General features: G+C 49.3%; 1 protein-coding gene and 1 pseudogene across 1 annotated transcript; one reads left to right on the forward strand and one right to left on the reverse strand.

The window, feature by feature from the left end:
• Positions 1 to 1,505: 1,505 nt before the first annotated feature.
• On the reverse strand, positions 1,506 to 15,265 carry RASL10B (RAS like family 10 member B). Its single transcript, XM_016185497.2, has 4 exons — positions 15,052 to 15,265; positions 12,014 to 12,376; positions 4,569 to 4,693; positions 1,506 to 4,162 (listed from the first exon to the last, which is right to left on the reverse strand). The coding sequence occupies exons 2-4, from the start codon at positions 12,227 to 12,229 to the stop codon at positions 3,892 to 3,894; spliced, it is 612 nt and encodes a 203-aa protein (XP_016040983.1). The 5' UTR covers positions 12,230 to 12,376; positions 15,052 to 15,265; the 3' UTR covers positions 1,506 to 3,891.
• A 3,884-nt stretch (positions 15,266 to 19,149) lies between these two features.
• LOC132542275 (U6 spliceosomal RNA) lies at positions 19,150 to 19,226 on the forward strand (annotated as a pseudogene).
• Positions 19,227 to 21,073: the final 1,847 nt, after the last annotated feature.

Consider the following 21,073-nt stretch of genomic DNA (forward strand, 5'->3'; position numbering starts at 1 on the left):
TCTTGAGCCTCCATCTTCTTAAATCTCTCACTTTAGCATTGTGCTGGAGCAGGAAGATATAGCCTCAAATATTTCTTCCATTGCAAGGAAAAGGGGTGAAGGGAGAAGAGCTGGGACAAGAGATATTTCCTCTCTTGAGACTCACCCTTGCAAGACAGCAGTCATCTGTGTCAGCTAATGTGTCAGCACCACGGACAGCAGCAAGCCAACCATCTAAACCATTCAGGCCCTGACAAGCCATTTAAATTTCCTTCAAGACTTCCCTCTGATGCTTAGAAACTGAGATTACTCAGAGTTTAGAGGGGGGAAGTTAAGAATTGGTTTTTGTTTTGTTTTGGTCAGAGAGTGACCCCAAGACTTCTCAGGTGAGCACTACCATCACTGAGCAGTCTCCCTGGCTTGATTATTTTCATTCATTTTGTTTCTTTGAAAGACAGGAGAGACTAACAGCACTGTTCTACCATCAGTGGAACTTCTCCAGAGCAGGGTACAGTGCTCCCATGGAGTGACCAGGGCCTCATGCAAAGCATTGCTCCACCAGGTAAGCTAGCTCTCTAGCTCCTTGGTTGAGTATATATATACCAGAAAGAGAGAACAACCCAGCACATTACATGCCGTATTGGAGATGAAACTCAGGATCTTGTACTTCAGAGTGCATTGCCTTATCCTCTGCATCACCTCCTAGGCAGTTGTTTATTTTGCTTTTTTTCTTAAAAAATTTTTATTTATTCCCTTTTGTTGCCTTTGTTGTTTTATTGTTGTAGTTATTATTGTTATTGATGTCATCATTGTTAGATAGGACAGAGAGAAATGGAGAGAGGAGGGGAAGACAGAGGGGCAGAGATAGATAGACACCTGCACACCTGCTTTACCACCTGTGAAGCGACTCCCCCTGCAGGTGGGGAGCCGGGGGCTCGAACCTAATGTTGGTTTTTGAGCTTTGTGCCACATGCACTTAACCTGCTGCGCTACCGCCCGACCTCCCCCCCCCCTTTTTTTCTGTCACTACCAGGTTCATTGTTCTGGGCTGACTTTTTCAGATAGAGACAGGAAAAGAGAAGGAGTGATACCACAGCACCAAAATTTCCTCCAGTGAGGTGCACTCCAGGCTTGAAACTGGATCATGCAAATGACAAGGCTGGGGCACTCTCCAGGTGAGTGTTCCTGCCAACCTGGTCGAGAGCATTTTTGACCCATCTGCTTCTGTGAAGTTATCACCGAGGAGACATGGAGGCTCAGCCACAATGCTGGAATTGAATCCAGCTATGAACATGTTCCTGAGTGTGGCAGGGAGAGATGTTTTGCTTCTCTGGAAGCATTGTGTGGAGTGCTCAGAGACAGGTGAAAAGATGAGTCCCAAACTTTTTTCCCGAGTTCTGGTTGACCTGAGCTTTGGGACTCAGGGCCACCTCATCCCTTCACCTTCCCTCCATAGCAGAGCTCACCAAGGAGGCCTACAAGAAATCCCTACCCTCCCACCTCCAGCAACTGAGTCAACACTGTGATACAGAAAGGAGGGAAAACACTCCCTGATTTTTAATCTGTCTTCCAATTACAGCGCAATGGACGTCACACGCACTTCCAGACCCTGTGGTGGGAAACCCGAGGTGGTGGGGAGGAGGGAGGTGCAGGGAAAGGACAGTGACTCTGAATGGGGGTGGAGGAAATCCAAATCAATGACCTGGGGTGAAGTGGAGGGTGTGTGTGGGGGGGGTTGGCCAGGCAATACATTCCAGTGCCCTCCCTCCTCACAGGGGTGGCCGAAGGCCTGGGGCTCCCACCCCCACCTCAGGTGCCTCAGAACCAGGGGTGAGTGACAGGGCATGTGAGATGCTGCCCTCCCTCATCCTGTCCTCCTGGTTAGCCAGGGGTCAAGGACAAAAGAAATACAAGGGGGCAGGCCCTCTTCCTAACCCTTCCAGCCACTGTAAGGTGTGGGGAAGGGGAGCCACCACCTCTATTCTGAGGGAGGCTCAGAGAGGGCTGGTCACTTGCCCAAAGTCATGCAGCACAGCAGGGACCAGAACCCAGAAATACTGGACCACCCCTGGCCGGGGCAGTCAGTGTGGAGCTGCATTACGCTATGGGTGGAGGGGGAATCAGCTGGAGAAGCAAAAGAGAGAACTGCAGACTCCCTCTCACACTGGATCTGGATGACAAACTCCCCATCCAAGACCCCTCACCCTGGTTCCTTTCCATCACCACTCTGGGCTACCTGATTTCCTGGTCTTCCTGCCTACACAGAGGCTGGGTGGTTCCATCCGCCCCTCTTCTAAAGAAGGGGCCTGGATCTCGTCCCACCAGACCAGGGCTGGAGCTCAGTCTCAAGAATGTGGCCAGGGGGCCAGGGAACCGGTACCATTTCGCCTGCCTTCTAAGTCCCCTGGTGAGGTCAGAATCCCTCAGGCCATTCCTAGTAGCTTTGTGATTTTTGTTATTTCTAAATCAATACAAAACTGACAGTGATCAGCTCCGGTGACGAGAGGTAGAAACCCGGCCAGGCAGCCGGAAAAATATGGGGTGGAGTGAGTCAGGACATAGGGCCAACTGGGGTTGGGACAAGAGGGGTTGGGACAAGATCCTGAGAGCCTCCCTCTAGGGGTGGAGATGTGGGCATATCTCCCCTAACCACAAGGGCCTCCATAAGCCTTTTCCTGACTCTACCTTTCCCCTCGATCAGGTTCAAGGCAGAGTCTGGGGAAGTCAGACTGGGTGGGGCGGTGGGGAGACAGAGTCATCATTAGCACAATCTGATCACCTCCTGGGTATCACTTTACCCACCACCAGCCCTGTCCCCTAACCCAACACTCCCAACATCCCTTAATGTGGCAGACCACACAATGCAGGAGGGAACAGAGACCTGGAACCTGACATCATGGGGGCAGGGGGGGGGGAAGCTTTCCTCTGGGAAAGTCCCTCTCCATACTGTCAATAAAAGAAACAAAAACAAAAACAAAAAAAGGAGGGGGGAGATAGCATAATGGTTAAGACTTTCATGCCCGAGGATCCAAAGTCCCAGATTCAATCCCTCGGCACCACCTTAAGTCAGAGGAGAACAATGCTCTGGCTTAAAAATAAATAATAAAAATGATTGAAGAAAAGAAAGTAGCTTAGGGAGTCAATCTGGCTTTGGGAGCAGGAAAAGAGGTTGAGGGGCACCCGGCAGGGACGGACCATCGAGTTAAGGCTGGAAGGTAGGTTGTTGTGTCTCTGGGGGCTGCAGGGTGGGAAGGTCTCCCTGAAAGGAGGAGCACTGAGCCTTCTCCCCATGACTGACTTAGGACCTCAACCCTCAGACCCTGACTGATCTTTGGGTCAATTGCATCTCTCTGTCCTGTGCCAGTGGTGCCAACTGACAAAATGCTGGCCTCACACAGAAGCTGCCAGGATCTGTGACAAGGGAGTGGATAGAATGAGAGCCCTGTGAACGGAGCTGGGTAGGACGGGGTGGTGGAGGGTACCCACAGACCTTTGGGGACAGACTGACACGGGGAAGGAAGACGCAAGGCGATGACCCACGCTGGAGAAGACGGGAAGGAGGTGGTTCAGCCGAGGCAGCACCTTCCCACCCGTAGGCACCCTCCAATTTACTCCTCTCTCCCAATCGCAAAAGGCTGCGGTGTTCCTTGGGGCCGGACTGGACCGGGCACTGCACCGCAACAGCACTGAAGGCACCGTCCCAGGAAGACAAATGCGGGGGACAGGGGAGGGCTAGGCGGTTATGGGGAGGCTCCCTCTTGCCCACTCAGCTAGAGGTGCGTGGCTGCAGGGGGCGTGTTTCAGGCCTGGGTCTTCAGAGTTCCCACAGATGCCTGCCCCCTCCCGGCTCCAGCCCCGCAGTGCCCGCAGTCCCCGCAGTCCCGGCCCCGGGCGCAGTGGGTGCAGCGCGCGTCACATGATGGCGCAGCGGTTGCGGCGCAGCGCCCCCTGGAAGCGCAGGGCCGCGTGCACGTGTTTGCAGCGGGCGCAGCCGACGCTCTTGAGCAGCTCGCTGAAGAGCAGCAGAATGTGCCAGTTGTACTTGGCGGAGCACTCTACGTAGCCGCACTTCCAGGTCTTGCGCACCAGGTGTGACACGTTCCAGCGCGGGATCACACGTCCACGCTGCAGGTCCCGCTTGTTGCCCACGATGATGATGGGTGTCTCCGAGGTGCCGATCACCCTGCAGGGCGAGGCAGGAATCTTAGAACACCAGTCGAATCATCTCTGGACTTTAAGAAAGGCATGCTTTGCCTGGAGCAGTGCATCTGCTCCAGGTGCAGCGCTAGGTCCTTATGGGTCTTTTATGGGTATAATGCAAAATGTGGGTACCAGTTACCCCATTTTACAGATGAGGAACCTGAGATTTGTGTGCTAACTGGCCTAAAGTCATGCAGTTGAGTGGTCTTAGCAGCCTGGATCCCAGAAGCCCTACTCTTAACCCCCAGACTACATTAGCCACCCTTTGTTAAATGCTGAGTATGTGGAGCCAGAGTACAAGTGTCTGTGTTCCTCTTACTGCACCCTTGCCACAGGGACTGGCTAACATTGGGGTATCCACTGAGGTGGCAATGGACAGTAACCCTCACCTTGTCTCTAGGATCTGCTGGCGGATGGTCTTGACGTACTCAAAGCTGTCAAAGCAGCAGATGTCGTAGACCAGGATGTAGGCGTGGACGCTTCGGAGTCCCCTGCAGCAGGCGTCTGCCCACTCCTGCAACACCACAGCCAGTGCTAAGGTCGGAGAAGCCACACAGGCTCTCCTCATCCCCAGCCACCTCCAGCCATAGGCTGACAGCACTCTTACCTGCCACTGCACACCAAGTCCCCCACACTCACCTGTCCCCAGAAGACCATACCCAGGGTGAAATGAGGGAGCTCAGTACTACAGCTTCCCAACCCCTAGGCCAGGGTATGACAGGTCACATTGACCTCCAGAGTCAAAGAACTGCCTTGTACGCATCTGGAGCTGAGATGTACATTCCCCCACTTTGTCCACCTGTCCATTCACTTCTGTGTTCAACAGGTACATTTATTAAGTGCCTCTAAGGGTCCAGCCCTGACCTGGTTGTTGACCAGTTGAAATCCTATCTTCTGAGGCTTAGCTCAAAAGCTTTTCTCTCCAAGAAGTCTTCCTGCAAGCACTGCTTCCCCATCATCTGTGTTCTAAGAATCACTTCCCCCTAATATTTTTTTTATTGATAGGACAGAGATAAATTGAGAGTGAAGGAAGAGATAAAGGGGGAGAGAGAGAGAGAGAGAGAGACCTGCAACACTCCTTCACCACTCTGGAAGCCTCCCCCTGCAGGTGAGGACCCGGGGCTTGAACCCGGGTCCCTGTGCAAGATAATGTGTATACTCAACCATGTACATCACCCAGCCCTGTGCTCTAGGAATCTTTTCAATATACCTTAGCTAAAGCTGTTTCAGCCCTCTGCTCCCCACTTCTACTGTGAGTTCCTGCAAGGGCCTGAGCTGGGTCTGCCCTCTAGCAGACTCCTTAATTGCACTGCTTAGACCCAAGAGCTCTCCATGGTACTGAACCCACCTTGTGCAACCTGGGATCAATACAACTCTCTGTAATACTGCCCTGAGACTGCTACCTGATGTGTTCCTTCTGTACACTCCACTCTGCCTTCAGGGCTGAGACAAAGGCCCAAGGAGAAAAAAAGACTGAGACTAGATTCCTAATATGGGGCTGATATAAATCAGGGCCCCAGGGCAGCTCCAGGGAGATGGAACTTCCTGAATGCTTGAGATAAATTCTCAAGGAGGGGCTTCAGCTCTAGATAAATTGGCCCCTGGAAAGGCTGAGCGCACTAAAGAGAAGATTCCTCTGAGATTAATTAGTTAATTAACCTGCCAGCAGAAGGCAATTGCAAAAGCAGCTGAAGGAAGCCAGCATGTGGAAAGAAAGGGGTCACTGAAGTTGGGGGAGGCAGCAGCCATCAAGGACAATGGGAACTAGGACCCTCTCTCTTAAGCACCCAGAAAAATGATAAAGAGGGGTTGCAGGTATGTCTCCTAGGACAATCTAAGAGCTGAGCTAGACAGGGATCAGGCATGAAGGAAGACTACACTTGGTTCTCCACCTCAGAGAAGGAATAAAAGGGAAAAGACTGTGGTGAAGTGGTGGAGAGTTAAGTCTGACTTCAGCAAAGCACTTCCTAACTCAAAGGCTTAGAAGCTGCAGCAGTGGAGCTCCCTGGGGAGATGATGTGGCATCTTTTCTTTGTGCTGAGTTTTAACTTTGGTGCAGGGGGGAAGATTCTGAGGGCAAAGCTAAAGCTGCAGGAAACCATTAACTGCTTCTTCAGGCTGGGGAACTGCATGGTGCTGGACAGAAGGTGACCTCAGGATCTTGGGACCCACATGTGTACAAGGTTCCTTCACTCCCTCATCCCACACAAGGAATGGAGATTAGTGAGTGGGGTGGGGAAAATGCACGGTGGGACTCTTGTTTTTCATCTCTCTGCTGGGGAGAGGGAACAGCTGCCAGCCTTTGCGGGTGACAGCCCCACCTCTTCCCCAACAAGCTGCCTACTCAAGGGGGCCTCAAGGCTGCCTCCCACCCTCTCCTCCCTGGGGGCCCCTGAAAGGGAGAGGAGGAAGGCTTCTGATTGGTTGGGCTGTCCCTTCACCCCTGATTGAAGGGAGGGAGTCAGAATGCTCAGCTTTCCTTTCAGCTTGCTCCAAGCTAAGCTCCAAATTGCAAAGGTCCATCCTGGGGCTGTGTTAAGGCAGGGAAGGAATAATGGAAGCTGAGTCTAGTTCTAAAGACACAGGACCCAAGGAAGGCTCAGCCACCCAAGTTTTAACCAGGTACTGCTGCTCACCCCTCTGTCAGGCTGTACAGCTCCTCCAGCCTTGGCTTCCTTTCTCATAGGAGGAGAGAGCTTCCAGAAGGAGCAGCTGAGACTCATGCATTCTCCTGGCCTGACTCTCATCTGGAATTGGGGAGGAATATACTGTATTTTTAGGTGGTGATCATGAGGGTCCTAGAATTTTATATTTGACCTTTGAGACTTTTGGGGTTCCTCAGTATTTCTCTCTTTCTCTCTCAATATTTCTTTTTTTTGTTTGTTTGTTGTCTTTCTCTTTCTTTCTTTTTTTTTTTTTGCCTCCAAGGTTATTGCTGGGGCTCAGTGCCAGCACTACGATCCTACTGCTCCATTTTTCCCCATTTTTTATTGGATAGAACAGAGGGAAATTGAGAGAGGAGGGGAAGACAGAGAAGAGGAGAGAAAGACCCCTGCAGACCTGCTTCACCACCTGTGAAGCGATCCTCCTGCAGGTGGGGAACCAGGGACCTAACACAGGGATCCTTGCACAGGTCCTTGTACTTCATACTACGTGCACTTAACTTGAGGTGCTAGCACCCAGCCCCTAGTATTTCTCTACTCAGAGTCCCTCACCTATGCTCCCAAAGTGAAGTCTTAGACATCCTGGAGAGACCAAAACTCAGACTCAATAAGGAAAAAAAAGGCCAATAATACAATAGAAAAATGGGCAAAAAAAAAAATTAGTATTTTCATGGAGTTCTAGAAATGCTGGCCAGGGATGTAGCTCAGTGGTGGAGCGTGTGTCTTACATGTGTGTGGCACTGGGTTCAATCCCTGACACCTCCTCACATACACATCAAATCACTCTCATGTTTCATCTCAGACTGTCAAAAATATACAAGTTAAACATTATACTCTAATGACAAGGCCTAAGGGAAACAAATGCTCATGTATACTCCTCACAGGGGTACAGGAGGTGCAACTTTATTTTGGACTATCAGGAAAATCATGGTGTATTTTTCTATGTTTTTCTTCCTTTTTCTTTTTCTTTTTTTTTTCCTGTTTGTTCATTTTTATTCAGTTCTAAGGCCCTGCCTTCACTTCCTCTCTTCTTTTTTTTTTTTTTAACATTTTATTTACCTATTCATGAAGAAGATAGGCAGAGAGAAATAAAGAGAAAAAACAGATATCACTCTGGTACATGTGCTGTCAGGGATTGAACTTAGGACCTCATGCTTGAGAGTCCAGTGCTTTATCCACTGTGCCAACTCCTGGACCACTCTATGTTTTTCTCTGCAAAAATGTGTCATGGCTTTTTCAAGAACCCAACAGGAGAGAAGGGGAATTCTGGGGATACCTTATAAGCAAGCTCCAGTTGCATTTACCTTTTGACCTACCAATGGCATTTCTAGGAATCAATCTCACAGATACATCTCCCTGTGCACAAGAAAACTATGTAGAAGGTAACTTATTGTGGCACTGTCTGAAATAGCAAAGAACTGGAAACAATCCACTTGTCCAACAAAAGGGGGCCCCTATGGGCTACATCTCTCTAGGGGAAGGTAATGTAGTCATGAAAGAAGAATGAAGACATCTAGATCCTGACATTGAAGGGTTACCAGGTTACAATAAGTCAAAAAAACAAACAAATAAAAAGCGAGATGCAGATTGGGGGAAACAGTGCACTGACTATGCAAAAGACTTTCATACTTTAAGCTCCAAGGTCTTGAGTTCAATCCCTGGCACCACAATAAGCCAGAGATGATCAGTATTCTGGTACAGAAAAGAAAGAAAGAGAGAGAGAGAGAGAGAGGAAGGAAGGAAAGAAAGAAAGAAAGAAAGAAAGAAAGAAAGAAAGAAAGGGAAAGAAAAGAGGTGCAGGGGCTGGACAGAAGGCTAATTAGGAAGGGCACCTGCCTTGCTATGCATACAACTTAGGTTTAAACCCTAGCATCACATGGAAGTACTACAGCACCAGGGAAGCTTAGTGCTGGGTGCTACAGTGGCACCCTCTGTCTGTTTCTCTCTCTCTCTGAATGGAAAAGCAGTCCACGTGCAGTGACATTGTATATGTATGCCGTAGCTCCACAAAGAAAAAAAATACCAAGTTACAGAACAGTATATATATATAATGTAAGAAGGGGGTGGGATAAGAATACATTTTATTATTTATGTGAAGAAGACTAGGCTTCTTAGTACAAAAGCAAAAGCAGTAAGAGTAATTGTAGGGGCTGGGTAGTGGCCCACTGGATTGAGCACATGTTAGCATGCACAAGGAAGGACCATGGGTCCACACCTCCAGGAGGGGAGCTTCACAAGCAGTGCTGTAAATGTCTCTCTCTCCCTCTCTATCTCCCCCTCCTCTCTCAATTTCTTTGTCCTATCAAATAAAAGAAAGAAGCAGGGGTGGGGTGGGGTGGGGGAATGGCCACTAGGAGCAGTGGATTCATTGTGCAGGCACTGACCCCCAGCGATAACCCTGGTGGCAATTTAAAAAAATGATGGGGGGAGGGTCCAGGCAGTGATGCACCTGGTTGAGCGCACATGTTACAACACCTAAGGACCCAGGTTTGAGCCCCCAGTTCTCACCTGCAGGGGGAAAGTTGTTTTTCTTTTTTTTCTTTTCTTTTTTTTTTAATATTTATTTGTTTCCCCTTTTGTTGCTCTTGTTGTTTTTTATTGTTGTTGTAGTTATTATTGTTGTTATTGATGTCTTCATTGTTAGATAGGACAGAGAGCAATCGAGAGAGGAGGGGAAGACAGAGAGGGGGCGAGAAAGATAGACACTTGCAGACCTGCTTCACTGCCTGTGAAGCGGTTCCTCCCCTGCAGGTGGGGAGCTGGAGGCTTGAACCAGGATCTTTAGGCCAATCCTTGCGCTTGTGCCACATGCACTTAACCTACTGCGCTACCGCCCGACTCCCAGGGGGAAAGTTTTATGAGTGGTGAAGCAGGGCTGCAGGTGTCTCTCTGTCTTTCTCCCTATCTCCTCCTACCCTCTTGATTTCTGGCTGTCTCCATCAAATAAGTAAAGATAACAAAAATAAATAAAAGGAAACTTAAATGATAGCAGAGTAAAATAGGAATCAAGGTGAAGGCGGGCAGGGGGGTGTGGCAGGGCAGGGCAGATTTCTCTAACTCTACATTGAAATAAAGTTTGGACCTATAATTTATGTCTTTTTTTTTATTGTTGTTGTGGTTATTATTATTATTGTTGTTGTTGTTGTTGGATAGGACAGAGAGAAATGGAGAAAGGAGGGGAAGACAGAGGGGGAGAGACAGATAGACACCTGCAGACCTGCTTCACCACTGGTGAAGCGACCCCCCTGCAGGTGGGGAGCCGAGGGTTTGAACCAGGATCCTTAAGCCAGTCCTTGCGCTTCATGCCATATGTGCTTAACCTGCTGCACTACTGCCCGACCCTGTTCTTTTTTTTTTTTTTTTTTTAAGATTTATTTATGAGAGAGAATCAGAGCATCACTATGGTACATGCAATGCAGTGATTAGACACATGTAAGCCTAATGCTTTATCCATTGTGCCACCTCCTGGGCTGGAGTAAATTGTACCTTATCTACTCACAAACTGAAATTAAAGAACAGATACATAATGAAATGTGAAAAAACAACCACAGCTCAATGCATGGGGTTGCAGGGTGAGCTGAGTGTCACTCAGGCCACTAGTAAAGTCTCTTTTAGAGGGGAACCAGAGGGCTAGCAAAATATCTCACTTGGATAGTACAGTGTTTTGCTTTTTTTTTTTTTTTTTTTTTTGGCTTCTGGGGTTATCACTGGGGCTTGATGCTGGTGCTACGAATCCACTACTTCTGGCAGCCATTTTCTTCTATTTTACTGGATAAGACAGAGAGAAATTGAGAGGGGAGGGGGAGATAGGGAGAGAGAAAGATAGACACCTACAAACCTGCTTCACCATTTGTGAAGCTTCCCCCCCTTGCAGATGGGGAGCAGGGACTCAAACCCTGATCCTTATGCAGGTCCTTGTGCTTAGTACTGTGTGTGCTCAACTGGGCATGCCACTGCCCAGCCGCTGACAGTACACTGTTTTGTTATCTGTGTGACCCAAGTTTGAGTCTGGCTCTCAGCACATTGAAGGAAGTTTCAGTGCGTGGTCTCTTTTACTCTGTATCTCTCTGCCTTCTATCTATCTCTATTTAAAAAGGGAGGGGGATTAAAATAGTACTACAAGACCCTGTGCCAGGATGGGCTCAGCCTCTCACTATTTCCAAGGGATGAATCCATGCTCAGGCCTTTGTCTTCACTACTAACCCACTGCACTAGGATAGGACACGCCAGAGTCCCCGGCAGGAGCTGGTGAGAGTGCTGAATCCAGCTCCAGCCACACACAAGCGGTGACTATATTTGTAGTTTCAACTGGCCAGATCATGGCACCTGCCTTCTGGATCTCTACCACTGTGTCCATCCTTCCTGAAAAGACCTCTGTACACTGGTTTCCTTCTATGAGCAAATACACTTAGGACTCAGCCATACCCCGTATCCCTCCCCTTTCAAGCCAGAGGTAGAGAGACGATGGAAAAAGGCCCTGGGCTCTGCTAGCTAGAGGAGAATGCACCAAGAGCCAGGGCCTTAGGAGCCCTTGAATCCTAACTCTACAGGAATGTTGCCCAGAGGCCAGTCTCCAAGATCAGGAACAGAGCCTTAAGGCAAGAAATGGCACTCAAGGTCTCCAGAGTCTCTGAGAACACCTTTCCCTGGCCTTTTGCAGAGGACGTGGAGTGAGAGCACCTAGTGTCCTCTGCTTTTCTCTCCACTGCCTCTCATCTGCCCAGGTCCAGTGGAGCCATGGCCTCCTGTGGCCCCTGCTCTCACATACGGGAGGGGGAGCTAGTTCCAGACTGCAGGAAACTGCCCTATGTCTGCTCCAATCACGACATTTCCCACACTATAGAAATAATCGCCTATTTGTCTTCTCACCAGACTATACGGTCCCTGAGAGCAAACTGCACATCTGTTTCAAGCACCATTCTCCCTTAGTGCCCACCACAGAACCTGGCATACATTAAATGCTCACCAAATATTTAGGAAAGATGCTGCTGCACAAGTGAATGGATTTCAGCTATAACTGTAAACATGGTGACCCAGGATGTAAAGTAAAACTCGCAAAGCCAGCAGCAGGCACCTGGTTATCAAACCACATCCCGGAGAGGGTTGGAGACCAGCCTCACCCTCTCTCCTTCACACCCTCAGCCCCACCAAGGCCCTTGAAGGCCCCCTACCTGCAGCGTGTTGACAGGGAAGGTGCTGATGGGTGGGAAGTCGAGGATCTGGAGGTCGTGCACGTGGCCGTTCATGACAACAGCAGGCAGGTAGAGGCGGCGGGTGGTGGTGGGCACGCAGACCTCGCTGAACTCGTTGTACAGGAACTGGCGCACGATGGCACTCTTGCCCACGCCTCGCGCCCCAAGCACGGCCACCCGGTAGGTGGAGACCATGCCTCCCGCCCCGCTCCGCCACCGTGTCCTCACCGCTGCCTGGGGCTCTCCCGGGCTGCATATTCCAGGGGCTGGGGGCTCAGCCACCGTCAGGACCAACCATTGCTGCCCTTGCTGGCCCCGGACCCTCTGCGGCCTCCACCTGGACTGTGGGGACAAGAGGTGGGCTTGGTGGGTTCCTTTCTGACATGTCTTGCACGTTTCCATCAGCCAGGTTTTACCAATTTACTATTTGCTAGAATGCCTTCTATTTTCCAGAAACCCATTCCATCAATCCAGACCTCATCATCTTTCCTTCTCCATTTCCCCCTGCCATTGGTTACCACTAGTAACTAACCCTTTCTGGTTACTGTTTCAGCCTGACTAGTGTTTTGGCTAGGTTTGACTATCCTGCCAAGCCATGCTACAGGGCAGAGTGTAAGTTTTCAAATCAGTTTTCTCAAAGAGTCTCAGACAAGGCAACAACTTCTTTGAATCTTGGCCTCCTCTTCTCTACGGGTTAGATTCAGCCACTCCTGGAACTTCAGGGAGAGTTCCTTACTGGGAAAGACTGTCCACACACTGCAAATAGTGCCTGTTAAATGGCAACCTCCAGTCACCAACCTCCCCCCACCAAAAAAAAAAAAACCCACCAAAATGCCCCTGACCCATTTCCAAATGCTCCCAGCTAAGAATCCTTGGACTAGAGGACTTCTTTGCCTCTGGAGTACATTTGTCAAGCACATACTCTGTCACCATACCTACTACATGGTTATTCTTGGCCAACACAATAGATATGCCCACTTTGGAGTAAGAAGTGTGTCCAAAGTCACACTGCTGGGAATGGCTACGAATCCTTTCCACCACATCATAGCACTTCCAACGTCCATGTTGAGTGATTGATTCTGCATGGTGAGTACCCACAGGCCAAGGGTTGTGTCTGATTCCCTGGTATTTCCTGGGGCTCAGAGGACTGGGTGCCAGCAAAGAAACATGCCAGCATTAGCCCTTGCTTTGGATTTGTTAGAGTCCTGCTTGCTCGGTTTCTGTGACTTTAGACCTAAGGTATAGACTCAAACTTGGATGTTTCTTAACTGTAGGTGAATGAACAAATCATCTGTTGTACCTGAGGTACGCTCTTCACATATATAAAATGGGGTCAATAGCCCCTACTTCTGAGATAATCTAAGACAATATCTAAGCTAGAAGATAACCTTCTTCCTCTGTTGGCAGTGATGAGCCTAGGAATCTGTCACATGCCTGAGACCTCTTGTCCAGGAACCAATCTAAGGAGAATGACAATAAAGCTTTCTGGATGGGTCCAGGCAAATAGGCTTGCTGGACTCTGACAAGGCCATGTTTTTATGCTTATGTGCAAAGTGGCCTAGTCTACCATGGCTCAGAGGTCACCCAAGGATGGGGGTATATGTACATATAAACTAAATCAAGGGCAGGACTTGGAATAAGGCTTACCCACTGGGGTTTGCTTTCCAGCTTTGTCACCTAAAGTGTTACCTTGGGCAAGAAACTTTACAGGGTGTTGTGAGGTTGTGCAACATTGAGATCCCAGTGCTGGTGCAGAGGAGGGCACTCAACAGCACCCACTGTTTTGTACAGGTGCCCTTCGTTTGCCCAAGACTTTCTACAATGTCACCGAAACCTCCTCGCAATTCCTGGAAGGGCAGCTGTTCACTGTTGCTCATGTGCATGGTGTGTGTGTGTGTGTCCCATTTTATTAAAAGTAAAAACAAAACAGAGCTCAGGGAATGGAGACCAAATAGCCAGTTAAGTTCTCAACTAAAGATTAGCGCCCAGATTTCCTTCCTGCCCCATGCAAAGTCCTCCCCACCCCAACAGGTGTTTTGTATACTTATATGGGCTCCCAAGTGGGAAGAACCAGTTCCTCCTTCCCATAAAGCTCTCCAGACCCCGGGGCCCTCAGGCATTCCTGGACACTGTCAGTTTGGCAGAGAGCCTCTGCTGCATTAATTACATAACCAGCACAAGCAGGTGGGGAGGGGGCATCCAAAGGGGGAGAGGATTGCAGAGAGAATCCCTGGGTGTGACAATGTAAAGCTATCTAGGATGTGCCCTAGCTGCATAGTCTCTGGACGTCATACTGCACACCAGAAAACAGTCCTAGCTGGGGAACAGCAAGGAAATAAGAGCCGGCTGCAGAAGGAGTGCAGAAGTCCCTAGGCTGGGGCTACTGGGTCCCTAACTCAGAGGTGACTGGTGCTCCCACCCTTTCTTTCCAGGCAGGGTCCTGGGTCAAAGTATTTATTAACCTAACACCCCCCTGCTGGGTGGGGGTGGAAGGGAGCAATGGGAGAAAGCCGGGCCCACCCCCTGAGTTGCCCTCCCAAGGCCTGCGCTCTGCAGTGAGTCTGCAGACAGCGCCCGCCCTGGCAAAAGGCTAGGAATACACACTGGGGCCAAAGCCTGCTTTCTGTCCCCTCCCCTTGGCCTGGACACCTGAGTGCCTGTCCTAGACCGAGGGAATGGGGCTTTGCGGTCTGGTGGGTCCAGTCACACGTCTGCTCGCTGCACCCACCGCATCCATGTGGGGGTGGGTGCTGGGTGCATGAGGGCGTCGGAGGATGCTGGGTTCCCCATGACCTGACTAAGTCAGGTTGTGGGGGGAGGGATGCCTGCACCCAGCATGCTCTCGGTCCCCAGCACCTTGCAGGCACCCCACCAGCACCAGACCCACCACCACCACCACTACCTCCCCAACCCAGCACCAGCTCTCACGTGGCCGCCCCGCTCCACTTCCCTGCCGGCCCCCTCCTCCCTGCACCCACCGACCCCCTGACCCCGGATACCCCCACCTCGCGGCTTACCCAGGGCAGTGCTAGCTGCTTTTAGCTTTGGCCGGCTGGCAGGCGCGCCCGCACTCCCCCCGGGCTCTGGCGCTGGCCCCCGGCTCCCAGGCCCGGGGGGAGAGAGGTGGGGGCGCCCCCAGCTGCCCAGTCGGGGCGGGCTCTGGGGCGGGGGGCAGGTGCGGGCCGCCGAGGGGTCCGAAGGCTACAGCCCCTGCTCTCCCTCCGGAGTGCGCTGCCGGCTCACACAGGGAGGAGGGAGCAGGGAGGGGGAAGAGGGAGGAGAAGGGAGGAGGGAGGAGGGAGGAGGGAAGAGGGTGGAGGGGGCGGGGTGCACCGACAGCTTCCGTTGGGTCCCTGAGCCTGACACATTCTGCGGCAGTCCCTTAGTCCCCAGTCCCAGCCTTCATCCTACTCCTGACTCTCCCTGCGATGCTTTTGCTCTGACCTGTAGGGTGGCAAGGAGAGAGGAGAGGAGCCTAAAGTCTTTTGCTTCACTTCGTCTCCCCCCACCCCCATATACACCATCTCTGGGTCTCCCTCCTGAGCTCCCCAGTTTAGCTAGTTGCTGGGGCAGCCCATGGGGTCCTCCTCTAAACGCTGGAGACCATCTCTTCACTGCAGCAGGAAGGGAAAGGCAGGCTAGGCTAGCATAATTCCAGCTGGTCTGTCGCCAGTGAACGTCCTTCCCACCCCTAAAGCTACTCAACCCAGCTCCTCTCCTGACTGGACACATCTGCCTTTGCCACCCAGGGTTGAGGGCAGAGCCACCCTTGTATTTATTCAGAACCAGAGTCACCCTCAGCTTCATCCCCTCGGAGCAGCTGGTGTTAGTGTTTAGTGAGTGTGTACTATATGTCCATGTGCTCCAAGCTTTGCCTGCACCCCCCCTTTTTTTTTTTGCCTCCAGGGTTATTCCTGGGGCACAGTGCCTGCACTACAAATGCACTGCTCCTAGAGGCTGTTTTTTCCTTTTATTGCCATTATTGTTGCTTATCATTGTTGTTATTGCTGTCATTGTTGTTGGATAGGACAGAAAGAAATCGAGAGAGGAGGGGAAGACAGAGAGGGGGAGAGAAAGGCACCTGCAGACCTGCTTTACTGCTTGTGAAGCGACCCCCCTGCAGGTGGGGAGCTGGAGGCTCAAACTGAGATCCTTATGCTGGTCCTTGCACTTTGTGCTATGTGTGCTTAACCTGCTGTGCTACTGCTTGGCCCCCTCTCAATTTATTTATTTACTTGTTTGCCTCCAGGGTAATTGCTGGGGCTCCGTGCCTGCACCACAAATCCACTGCTCCTGGAGAACATTTTTTTCCCCATTTTGTTGTCGTTATTGTTGCCATTGATGTTGTCGTTATTGGATAGGACATAGAGAACTTGAGAGAGGAGGGGAGACAGAGAGGGCTAAAGAAAGATAGACACCTGGGTGGTAGCGCATCGGGTTAAGCGCACATGGCGCGAAGTGCAAGGACCGGCATAAGGATCCCGGTTGAGCCCCCCACTCCCCACCTGCAGGGGAGTCGCTTTACAAGCGGTGAAGCAGGTGTGCAGGTGTCTTTCTCTCCCCCTCTCTGTCTTCCCCTCCTCTCTCCATTTCTCTCTGTCCTATCCAACAACAATGACAACAACCACAATAATAACTACAACAATAAAATAAGGGCAGCAAAAGGGAATAAATAAATATTAAAGAAAAAGATAGACAGACACTTGCAGACCTGCTTTACCAGCCATGAAGCAATTCCCCACCCCTGCAGGTGGGGAGCCAGGGCTAGAACCAGGATCCTTATGCCAGTCCTTGAGCTTCACACTATGTGTGCATAACCCGCTGTGCTACCCGCCCTACCCCTTCAATTTTTTTAAAAGAAATTTTGTCTCTCTCTCTCTCAAATATTTACTGGATAGAGACAGATAAATCAAAAAGGGACAGGGAGAAACAGAGAGACAGATACTTGCAGCACTATTTCACTACTGGTGAAGCTTCCACCCTGCAGGTGAGGACCAACCCTGGTCCTGGCTCATTGTAACATGTGTGTTTAATCAGGTGCACTACCACTCAACCCCCACCCCTCTTTTTAAGATTCATCTTATTTATAAGGAAGAGAGAGAGAACCAGATGCTATGCAGTCACTGAGTACTGGTTATTTAACATTGGTGTGGGTGGAGAAAAAAAAACACCTTAAATAACAACAAAACCAAACTGACCAGAGCATCACTCTGGCAACATGCAGTGCAACAGACTAAATTCAGGACCTTATGCTTGCAGGTTGAGAGCTCTACCTGCTCAGTCAAGTCCTGGGCCACCTGCATCCTTAATTTTATTTATTTATTTATTTATTTAAAAAAGGAGACATTAACAAAACCATAGGATAGAAGGGGTACAACTCCACACAATTCCCACCACCAGATCTCCATGTCCCATACCGTCCCCTGATAGCTTTCCTATTCTTAACCCTCTGGGAGCATGGACCCAAGGTCATTGTGGGTTGCAGAAGTTGGAAGGTCTGGCTTTTGTAATTGCTTCCCCGCTGAACATGGGCATTGACTGGTCGGTCCATACTCCCAGCCTGCCTCTCTCTTTACCTGGTAGGGTGGGTCTCTGGGGAAGCGGAGCTCCAGGACACATTGCTGGGGTCGTCTGTCCAAAGAAGTCTGGTTGGCATCCTGATGGCATCTGGAACCTGGTGGCTAAAAAGTTAACATACAAAGCCAAACAAATTGTTGAACAATGCATCCTTAATTTAACCTCACAACTATGTAGTAGGTTCTTTTTTTTTTAAATAATTTATTTCTTTATTGGGGAATTAATGTTTTACATTCAACAGTAAATACAATAGTTTGTACATGCATAACATTCCCCAGATTCCCATTTAACAATACAACCCCCACTATGTCATTCATCATCTTTCATGGACCTGTATTCTCCCCACCCACCCACCCACCCCAGAGTCTTTTACTTTGGTGTAATATTCCAATTCCATTTCAGGTTCGACTTGTGTTTTCTTTTCTAATCTTGTTTTTCAACTTCAGCCTGAGAGTGAGATCATCCCATATTCATCTTTCTGTTTCTGACTTATTTTACTCAACATGATTTTTTCAAGATCCATCCAAGATCGGCTGAAAACGGTGAAGTCACCATTTTTCACAGCTGAGTAGTATTCCATTGTGTATATAGACCACAACTTGCTCAGCCACTCATCTGTTGTTGGACACCTGGGTTGCTTCCAGGTTTTGGCTATTACAAATTGTGCTGCCAAGAACATATGTGTACACAGATCTTTTTGGATGGATGTGTTGGGTTCCTTAGGATATATCCCCAGGAGGAGAATTGCAGGGTCATAGGGTAGGTCCATTTCTAGCCTTCTGAGAGTTCTCCAGACTGTTCTCCACAGAGGTTGGACCAATTGACATTCCCACCAGCAGTGCAGGAAGGTTCCTTTGACCCCACACCCTCTCCAGCATTTGCTGCTGTTACCTTTTCTGATGTGTGACATTCTCACAGGAGTGAAGTGATATCTCATTGTTGTCTTGATTTGCATTTCTCTGACAATCAGAGACTTGGAGCATTTTTTTCATGTGTTTCTCGGCCTTTTGGATCTCTTCTGTGGTGAACAACTATGTAGTAGATTCTATTACGGATGAGATAACTGAAGCGGAGACTGAGTTAACTTGTTCAAATTGCCAAATGTTCAATACACACACTAGGAGTTCTTAGGTGGGCAACCATTGGGAAACTGAGCCTTGAGAAAGTGCAAAAGTGAGAGCACTGTGCCAGCAAAATAGCTCACTTGGATCCAGGTTTGAGCCCAACACTGACCAAAGGTTCAAGCTTTAGTTTTGGAGGATTTGTCTTCTTATTCCTCTTCCTCTCCTTCTCTCCCCCCCCTTCCTTGTCTTGTTCTCGTTCTCTCTCTCTCTCCCTCCTCTCTGAAGAAAGAAGAAGTTTCAAGTGACAAGACAAAAAAAAAAAATGGTGGTGGTGGGGGTGGGGGGGAGATGAGGGGGGATGCCTTAGCAGATGCTTTGCAAACCTGAATCTCAGATTTCACCCTGGGTATGGCATATGCTAGTGTCTCCTTTGCTCATTAAATAAGTAAATCTTCAAAAAAGAAAAAAAAAAAAAGAAAAAAAAAGAAAAGAATCAGCATGGCCCCTGCACAAAGGATGACATGAAAACTCGTGAAGTGTGCTATATTAATTTTTAAATAATCCATTTATTATTTTTATTATTGGAGAGAGAGAGAGAAAAATTGATAAAGGAGAGGAAGAGAGAGAGGGAGAGAAACAGAGACACCTGCAGACCTGCTTCTCTGCTTGTGAAGCTTTCCCCTTGCAGGTGTTGAGTAGGGGCTTGTACCTGGGTCCTTCCTTGCACACTGTAATGTGTGTGCTCAACTAGGTGTGCTACTGCTCGACTCCCTTAATTTTTTTTTCTTAGGCAAGGGAGATAGTATGTTTATACAAAAAGACTCTGAGGCCCCAGGTTCAGTCCCTAGCACCACCATAAACTGGAGCTGAGCAGTGCTTTAGCCATTTTATTTTATTTTATTTTATTTTATTTTATTTTATTTTATTTTGACTCCAGGGTTATTGCTGGGTCTCAGTGTCTGCACTACGAATCCACTGCTCCTGGAGGCCATTTTCCCCATTTTGTTGCCCTTATTATTATTGTTGTGTCATTGCTGCTGCTGTTGTTGGATAGGACAGAGAGAAATTAAGAGAGGAAGGGAAGACAGAGAGGGGGAGAGAAAGACACCTGCAGACCTGCTTCACTGCTTGTGAAGCGAATCCCTTTCAGGTGGGGAGCTGGGGGCTCGAAACTGGATCCTTAGGACACTCCTTGTGCTACGCGCCATATGCACTTAACTTGCTGCGCTACCACCCACTCCCCCTCTTTTTGTTTTTTTTAATGTATTCATTTTGGATAAAGACAGAGAGAAATTGAGAGAGGAGGGGGAAATAGAGATAGAGAGAGGCACCTGTGGCATTGTTTCACTACCTGTGAAGCTTCCTCCCTGCAGGTGGGAATGGGGTTGGGGGTTTTGAACCCAAGTCCTTGAGCACTGTAACATGTTCAACCAACCAGGTGTGCCACCACCCGGTCCCTTCTATCTCTCCCCCCTCATTTAAATAAATAATTTTAAAATTCTGATTTTTTTTTTTAAAGATGTAGAGTGGGGGTGGGAACAGGGCTGTGGGAAGGGAGGATTTGTAGGCGGCACAAGTTGGGAGCAATTACAAGAGGCTTGAGGAGGGAGTTGGTTGAGTTCATAAAGGACTTTGGGACTGAGGAAGAGACAGCATAGTAGTTATGCAAATGACTTTGCAACCTGAGGCTCTGAGCTTCCAGGTTTAAGTAAAAAAAAAAAAAAAAAAAAGGATTTGGTAGCTGGTAAGGAGTTTGACTCTGACCTGCACTGGATAGGAAGGCAGTGAGGGGTCTAGAAGCAGAAGGTAACCTGGCAGAGCAGGATTTCAGATGCCCACAAGGCTGGAAGGGGAAGCTGGGAGAGAGAGCTCAGTGGCTTGACCCTTGAGTTGCAGCATCCTCCACCTTGTTCCTCATAGGCTGGGCTTCCTCTCCTTCCCAGACAGAAAACAAAGTGGTTTTGAATTTGGACATTAAAATCAGAGGTGGGGAGGATGGGGATGGGGATGGAGGCAGGGGACGGGCAGAAGGGTACCTCCGTAAGCACACAGAGTACTATGTGCAAGGACCCGGGTTTGAGCCAGGCTCTCCACCTGTAATGGGATCGCTTTACAAACAGTGAAATAGGTCTGCAAGTGTCTCTTCTCCTCTATCTCCCCCCCTCCTCTCAATTTCTCTCTGTCCTATAGGATAAAATGGAAAAAGGAAACAATGGCTACCAGGAGCCTTGGTGCTAGCACCAAGCCCCAGAGACAACCCTAGAGACAAAATAATAGTAACGATAATGATAATAATAATGACAATAATAATAAATCAGAGCAGGGCTGGGTGGTGGCAACAACCATGGAGACAATAATCATAATAAACCAGATTAATAAATAAAATCAGAGTGGGGCT

The sequence above is a fragment of the Erinaceus europaeus genome, chromosome 12 (assembly GCF_950295315.1).
Source record: "Erinaceus europaeus chromosome 12, mEriEur2.1, whole genome shotgun sequence".
Classification (NCBI taxonomy): domain Eukaryota; kingdom Metazoa; phylum Chordata; class Mammalia; order Eulipotyphla; family Erinaceidae; genus Erinaceus; species Erinaceus europaeus.